This window comes from Dromiciops gliroides, chromosome 4, assembly GCF_019393635.1.
Source record: "Dromiciops gliroides isolate mDroGli1 chromosome 4, mDroGli1.pri, whole genome shotgun sequence".
Lineage (NCBI taxonomy): Eukaryota > Metazoa > Chordata > Mammalia > Microbiotheria > Microbiotheriidae > Dromiciops > Dromiciops gliroides.
This window is the reverse complement of record NC_057864.1, coordinates 30453649-30461689: the sequence shown is the minus strand read 5'-3', so window position 1 is coordinate 30461689 and position 8041 is coordinate 30453649. Positions and strand designations below refer to the sequence as shown.

Genomic DNA, 8041 nt, shown 5'->3' with positions numbered 1-8041 from the left:
CAAGGGGAAAGGTCCGAAAACCACTTCCTTTCTGTGTGGACGCAGTCGAGGCCAAGCGTTTCGTTGTTTTCACTCTAGGGGTTGGGAGGCCGCTAAAGAATTATTCTCCTCTCCGCACTTAGTCATCGCCGAAATTGTCTGAATGTTTCGTGTGTGTGAGAGAGAAAGATACCGCGATTCTCCTCCTTGCTCCCTCCAACACTTTGACCTCAATTATTTGGATACGTTTTAGAGCTTTTCGTTTTTCCGTAAAGGTTGTCACAATTCTTCATTCCCCTTGTGGAGACAGGAACATGGAGGAAGGCTGTTGAGGGACTGAAGTCAGAAGACAGGACGACTAGGTCAGGAAGAAGGGGAATTTATTGATGATCTCTGTGTGCGGAGTGACCAGGAGAACCCCCATCATTGGAGTGGGAGTCTCACCAAATTCATAAGGGGTGCTCCTGGTCGTCCCTGCTTTCTCTCTGTCTGTCTCTCTGTCTGTCTGTCTGTCTGTCTGTCTGTCTGTCTCTCTCTCTCTCACACACACACACACACACACATATACATTCCACACACACACACTCCGAGTTAAATGTAATACGTTTGAGCGGTGAGGATGGAGAATCGTACCGATTTTCCTGGAGAGAAGCAAAGAATCAAACAGATCTGGACAGAAACACAGAACCAGAGAGAGCAAGACTGCGGGAGAAAGAGATAGAGAAGCAGCCCAAGAGACAGTGACAGAAACAGAGAGAGCCAGAGCCAGAGTCAGAGCCAATCAGCCAGCCAGACACACGCAGAAGCTCAGACACCCGGCCCGACAGTCCTTAAGGAACCGGAGGCCTAGCCCAAGAGGGCGGGAAAACTACTGGGAGGGTGCAGGCGGAGTGTGTGTGCAGTTAAGTGGGTGCTAGTCTCCGCCACCATCCCAAGCAGCCCCTTTCCCGACTATCGCAAGGCATCCAGCAAAGTTCCCGGCAGGGAGCTAGTCAGAACTCAGGGCCACCCAACTCCCTGCCAGCACCACTGTGGCCACTGCCCCTACTCCGCCCGCCTGAAGGCCAGGGGTGTGCCGCGGTTCGCGGGCGCGCGGAGGGGAGCTGGGACTGCGAGCAGGCTCCTCATGGGAGTTCTCGGGAACCCTTCCTGTGCCCTCCTATGTCAGGCCGCCCTCCTGCCCGCAGCTGCCGTGCCCGGAGCCAACATTAGTGCCGGGGTTTTGAGCAGCACATGCAGACACCTGTTCTCCAGCCCAGTCCGGCCTACTCAGAGCAGCATCCGCAACGCTGTTTCTCACATTCTGAACGTAGGAGGCGGGAGAAGGTGTGGTGGAAGGCCCAGGGCCTTAATTCCTCTCAGGTTTGCCCAAGTAGTCTCCGAGGGGGAATCTCAGCGGGCAACCAAGTATCCTGGCTGACGTCTGTCTGCTCACCTGGCCCAGTTGTGAGAAGAATTGAGTGTGAGCACAGTGGGGTTTGGGCATGTCTGCCAGAGGATCTCTGTGTGTGTGCGGTTCTTCGTGAATGTTCCTGGGTCTGAGCAGGCGACCCATAGACGTGTGTGTGAGAGAGAAAGAGAGAGAGGAGGGGGCGGGCTCATGGGAGCACCATTGGATAAGGGTGAGCTACTGCACATGACAGCAGTTGTCTATATTGGGGCCGAAAACTAGTGAGTTTGTGAGGGTATGTATACATGCGAATGAATGCTGGCACCGATGACTGTGTAAGGCTGCGTGTACATGAGAGAGACAGAGGCAGGTAGGGGAGGGGGAAGCGTCACTAGGGCCCGGGACTAACTCCAGAAGGGAGCGGAACATTAGCAGCTGGGTCTTCTGTACCGAGGTGTGAAAGGGAAGCACCTTGCTAAGCCTCCTTTCCCAGACTAAAGAGAGGAACCGATACACCGAGGGCCCCAGTGCAAGAGCCAGGGACTCAGAGGGAGCTGTGGGGCTAGAGGAAAGCGGCAGGGGCGTGGCACAACAGAGAGAGTCCTTCCCTTGGCTATTAAGAACAGGTGGGGTCCTGCGCTAACGGGACCAAGGAGCTGACTTTCCTTATGAGTCTATTGCTAAGGGGGAATGGAACGCGGAGGACACTTGAGAGCCGGGGCCCAGGGAAGTGAGCACCTTTCTTTACCCATTGCGTCGCCGGCCTTTGTCGCTCCCTCTCCCTTCACCTTCTTCATCTTTGGCGGTCTGTCTGAGAGCTCTGTGTCTCTACGAATCCCCAGATAATACAGGGTCTCGAGTTCTGACTACTGTTTAACCAGCTGCGGGAGCTTTGTGGGTCTCACTTTACTTCTCTACGAAACGAGGACGTTGGACCAGTTGGTCCCCAAAGTCTCTTCCAGCTCCTAGGAAGGCGCCACAGGGACTTAGAAGGAAAGAGCAACAGAGGGGGTGGAGTCTCTCAGTGCCCAGGGGAAAAGGAGAGAGCCTGGATTCGTGTGTGGCTGTGCATGACTGTGTGTGAAAGTGAGTCTGGAAGCCTCTAATGTCCCTCCACAAAAATACCCCATCTCACTCCTGCAGGGGGTCAGGATGAGACTTAGGACAGGAAATAGTGGTACTGACTTCTCCCAGAAAATAATCGAGAGGCGGGGAGAAAGACTGTAACCACCCCCTTCAACTCGCCCAAAAAGAATCAGTCTTTGCCAGAATACAAATTCGGAATGGGGGTTGGGGGAGAGGGAGAAGGGATGCAGAAGTACGGCCCCCTCCCCTCAACTTTAGCTTGCATCCCATAAATATTCTTGTCAGTTCTGGGAGGAACCTTGGAGTCCCAACCACCTCATTTTATAGGGAAAGAAACTGAGGCCCAGAGAAGGGAAGGGACTTACCCAGGGTCACACAATGACCGTGGCAGAGCTCAGTTTAGAACCTCGGCCTTCTGATTCCCAGGCCATGGGAATCCACTTCCCTGGCCGAGTGAGAGAGTCCTAACAGTGGAAGGGGGTTGGCTGGGCGAACAGCTGGGACCAGGATTGCCTGGGGTAACCCGAGTCAAACGAAGAACCGCAGGGGTAGGGCGGTAGTCCCAGCCAAACCCGGAGCTAGCATCCAGGTCAGTGCCCAGCCTCCACCTCAGGCGGAAGGGCCGCTAGCGGAAGACCGAGAGAGCTGGGCAGGGCCCGTTTGAGGGTCTTTCGTGTGGCCCAGCCAAACCAGACTAAGGTCGTTCGTTTGGGTCTGGGTTATAGCCCTCAAGGGAAGGGCAATTGGTAGAAATCTCTAAGGCCATCGTCTCTTCTGGTGCATGCATCCCTTGGCCGGCGGGATCCCCTAGAAGAGCAAAAGCCAGCGGCCTCCGACCCTTCAGGCTCCAGGGCTAGGTAGGCCCTTTCCTGGCTTGGCTGGATTGGTCAAGGGGACTCAGAGACAAAGGACGCTAATGGTTCCTTGGCGGGGAACGGAGGTCCCAGGACACGGAGAATCTGAGAGGGGCTTCGGTGGGAGGGGCAGGAGGAAGACAGCGAGAGCTAGAAAGGGAATCGAAGGAGGAAGAGGAGAACGAGGAAGAGAAGGAGGAGGAACCAGGCAGAGAGAAAAGTCAGACCGAGAGGAAGAGACAAAAAGGGGGGACGAGAGACAAGAAAGACAGACAATGAGGCACGGTCGGAGCTACGCTCGAAAGAGGCGGACAACTAAACACACAGACAAACCGACTCTTTCACACACACACACACACACACACACACACACACACACACACACACACACACACACACACACACACACACACACAGGAAGGAGGCTCACCTCGCCTCCCAGACCTTGTCTGGGCACGATCCCTGCCTGGCCCAGCACCTCCCCACTCAGGCCGAGAAGGTGAGGGGAGAATATCCTAAGGCCCCTTAGCGTTCAGGGCTGGTTGCTGAGGGCTCAGGGAGGGGAAATGGTGGCAGAAAGAAGGGGACGGACTGGGGGACAAGGGCAGAGCCTTAGTCCAAAGGATCCGCGCAAAGTTAGCCCCAGGAGTCCGCTGCGGGGCTGGCGCAGCTAGTCCCCTCCACTACCTCTGGACCCAGGCTGGCGGCTTCAGTCCCGGAGGCTCGGGCGGCTTGGGCGGCTGCGACTCTTGGGTGCGATGGCTCCTGGGTGCTGGGCCAAAGCCTTCGGGAGGAAACTCCTCTGCAGAAGGAAGTTGGGGGCGTTCGGGCAGGCAGAGTTTCGTCAGGTTATTCACCAGTCTGTCTGTGCTGCCTTTGCCGGAGAAAGCGGCCTGGGGGGGGGGGGGAGCGGAGACGAATGATCGGTGGGGAGCAGAGAGAGGAATCCCTGCTGGACCCGGGGTGTGGTGGGGACCCAGCCAACAGTCAGCAGCGCCACGTGACACTCCAATTCTCTCCCCCCTCCCCCCATATAAAGAAAGGCCCTTAGAGTTCGCCTCCTTATCCATAGTGGCTACTAGTTACCGCCGGGACTCGGCTGGAGTCGCTGCCCTCCTCCTCTTCCTCCCTTCATCCGTCCTTCCTTCCCTCCCCGCCCCTCGTTTTCCCCACCCCCTCTACCCTCCCCATGGAGCCCTCCGCTCTTCCGCCTTAGGAAGCGGGAAGGGGGGAGAAGACCTTTCCAACCCCCCTTCCAACAGCAAAGATCAGCCCCCCCCCATAGGGGGAGGAGGTGGAAGAAAGTGACTAATCCCCTCACACCCCCTACACTTCCCACACACTTCTTCCCACTAGCGCTGGGTCTCCCTAACTTCTTGGAGAGAAGCTGGGCGCACGCGGTTGGCGAAAAGTGCAGCTCTTGGCCGCCAGGGGACGCTTCATAGCTGGGGGACACCCCCACTCTCTGTGCTCACCCCCGACTGGTCCACCTCCCCCCACCCGTCCCCTCCCCTCCCCTCCCCTCTCCGAGCGCAAAACACACACGCACCAAGACCCAGCGAGCCGGAGCCGGAACAGAGACAGCGGCGGCGGAGGAACGCTCGGAGCGCGGGTCCCAGAGCCGCCCGCCCAGGACTAGGCGGCGGCGGCGGCGGCGGCCACCACCATGACCCTAGGCGGCTGCTGCTGCGAGATCATGTCCTCCGAGAGCTCTCCGGCAGTGCTGTCCGAGGCCGAGGGGGACATCGACGTGGTGGGCGGCGGGGGCGGAGGAGGAGGCGACCCGCTGCTCAGCGCTGCCGTCACCCCCCGGGACGCGTGCAAGTACGGGCCGGAGGAGGAGGAAGGGGATGAGGAGGAGGAAGAGGAGGAAGGGGAGTCCTCGGACGGCGAGCCTCGGCTCCTCCCGCCGCCCACCCCTCGGGGGGCCGGGCCCAAGGGGGGAGCAGAGCCCAGCCCGGGAGGGGAGCCCCCGGTGGCCCCCAGGGGCGCTGCGGCCGGCGGGGACAAGGCGCCGTCGGGGGCTGGCAAGAACCCGCTGGTGAAGCCGCCCTACTCTTACATCGCGCTCATCACCATGGCCATACTTCAGAGCCCCAAGAAACGGCTGACGCTGAGCGAGATCTGCGAGTTCATCAGCGGCCGCTTCCCCTACTACCGGGAGAAGTTCCCCGCGTGGCAGAACAGCATCCGCCACAACCTCTCGCTCAACGACTGCTTCGTCAAGATCCCCCGGGAGCCTGGCAACCCGGGCAAGGGCAACTACTGGACGCTGGACCCCGAGTCCGCCGACATGTTTGACAACGGCAGCTTTCTACGGCGGAGAAAGCGCTTCAAGCGGCAGCCGCTGCCGCCCACGCACACCCACGCGCACCACCCGCACGCCCACCCGCACCCGGAGCTGCTGCTGCGTGGAGGGGACCCTGGCGCCTTCCTCCCAGGCTTCGCAGCCTACGGCGCCTATGGTTACAGCTACGGGCTGCCATTGCCCGGCTACCACGCACACCACCCTGGCCCTCCACAGCCCTCGCACCCACACCCAACCCCGCACCCTGGCCACCCTGCCGCCTTCTCTTTCGCCGCCGCCGCCCCGTGTCCGCTGGCCGCGCCCCCACCTGCGCCTCCCCCGCCGCCACCGCCGCCCGTGCAGTCTCAGGCGGCCGCTGCAGCGGCCCCGGCTCCAGGCCCCCCGACGGCGGCCGCATCGCTCTTCGCTGCGACTCCGGCCGGCCTGCCATCCTTCCTAGGGGCCGAGTTGGGCTGCCGGAAGGCCTTCTATCCCGCCCAGCTGAGCCCACCGGCTGCGGGCACGGCGGCCAGTCTGCCTGCGGCCGCGGCGGCCGCGGCTTTGTTACACAGCCTGAAGGCGGACAGTGGGGGTGGCGGCGGGGGCTCGGGATCTGGGACCGGGACCGGGCCTGGGGGGCGGCCCTCATTCTCCATAGACCATATCATCGGGGGCGCGGCGCCCCAGGCCGTCCCGGGCCCCGGATCGGGCGGCGGGGGCGGCGGAGGCAGCGGAGGAGGGGCGGGCGCCGGGAGAGGGTCGCCTTCGTCTCCCTATGCTACTGCTCCGAGTGGGGGCCAAGCCCAGGTGCTGGCAGTGCTGCCGGCGCCCGCGCTGACGCCGGTGCCGGCCCACATCCGCCTCTCGCACCCCGGGGACGCGCTGCTGCAGTCGGGCCCTAACTTCACCAGCAAGATCCCTAGCCTGAGTGGCTGCCACTTCTGAACCGACGCTCGAAGGACTCCGCGCCGGGAGAAACTTAGGGGACCGAACTTTCCAAAGACACTAGGGGCTCTTCGAGTCCCCTTCTCCCCTGGCCCGTTTCCTTATTCATCTGGCCTTCCTCCACGGGGGCCCAAGGCGGGGAAAACTTGCTGTGGGGAGTGAGAGCTTTTCCAAAGCTGCGTGCTGCCGATGCCCCTGTCACCCTCCTCCGCCTGTTCGTCCCCGCGGGTTGGCTGAGTATTTATGAGCGTCCGCGTGAGTCTATGGCCCGAGGAGGACAAGGGCTGAGGACGGCGTCGGCCTGAGACGAAAGCCCTTCCACTTGTGTCTCCTTAGAACGAAGCGGGGTCCGGGAGCTGGGCCCCGGACCCGGGGCCGCAGCCGCCTATGCGGCCCTTTCTGCGACCACCGAGCTGGGGAGCAAAGGCAAAGATCCGGATTTTTCGTGCCAACCGGAAAACCCTGTGGGGGTAGGGGTGGTGGGAGCGGGGAGGGACAACGGGTAGAGGGTATTTTGGCTAATGAGCTTGCCCCCCTGGATATGGCTTGCCCGCTTCCGATGGATGGGACCCCCGGATAATTGCCTGCTCTCTGCTTCCCAGTGGCCGGTGCGGACGCGGCCTCCACCAGGCGGTGAGAATTTCACCCCCACTTCCCACTCCCTCTTCCCCAGTTCTGAGGTCGGAGTAGTCCCTGGGTTGCCCTTTAAAGAAACGTAAGTCTATGTCTTGTGTACTTACTTCCTCCTCCCCGCCGCCCCCTATCACCCAGCCCAGCGAGGCGAGGTTCCACTTTTGTGGGGGCTGCAGAGAATTTGTCGCTTTCAAGTCCCTCAGGATTTCCCCCCAGCCCCAGCCTTCCCTCAACGTGAAGCAGTGTCTACGCAAACAAAGCTAAAAGCAAGGGTGGCAGCCACCCGGATAATTCAGGCATAAAATTTAAAACCCGCCCCCTCCCCTTGCTGAGGAAAGAGATTTAGGCTTTTCAGCATTCTCTCTTCCTCCCAGTTCCGTGCCGCCCAGGCTGGGGGATGCATCTCGACCTAAAATACTCACTGTCAACCTCTCTTTCTCTTCTCTTCTCCGCTAGCTCCTTTTGCTGGTCACCCAACACCGCCCTATTTATTTTCTCCAGAGGCAAAAGAATTTCGAGAAGTGAAGGGCACAGAGATTCCCTTCTCCCCTGTTTGTGGGAGGCGGGGAGCGAGGCCTAGCGCCTACCGTGCTTCTTACTTCAGACCAGGACCTCCTTCCTGATCGAATCCCTCCCCGGACCCTATAAGGTATTTGTAAATAGTCCAGAGCTGGCCTGACCTCCTCCCTATGGGATCTCTGCAGGGGCGCGGGCCTTGTTGCTCTTTTGCTGCGGGCATGGTACACGAGAGGGGAGCCTGGGCAGAGGATAGATTGGGCGGATCCGTGACCTCCTTGAATGGTTTTATGTGGAAGCAAGGGAAACTCTGCAACTAGCCCCATCCCTCAGCGCGGTCCTATTTCTTTC

At 60.4% G+C, this 8041-nt stretch overlaps 1 protein-coding gene across 1 annotated transcript; it reads left to right on the top strand.

Moving 5' to 3' along the window:
* The first annotated feature begins 4975 nt into the window (after nt 1–4975).
* On the top strand, nt 4976–6959 carry FOXD2 (forkhead box D2). The gene has a single exon (XM_043963263.1). It carries the CDS (start codon nt 4976–4978, stop codon nt 6539–6541), a length of 1566 nt encoding a protein of 521 aa, XP_043819198.1. The 3' UTR covers nt 6542–6959.
* The last annotated feature ends 1082 nt before the right edge of the window (nt 6960–8041 follow it).

Excerpts from the sequence above, each read along its gene's own strand:
- FOXD2 (XM_043963263.1), top strand. The coding sequence starts at position 4,976 with ATGACCCTAGGCGGCTGCTGCTGCGAGATCATGTCCTCCGAGAGCTCT.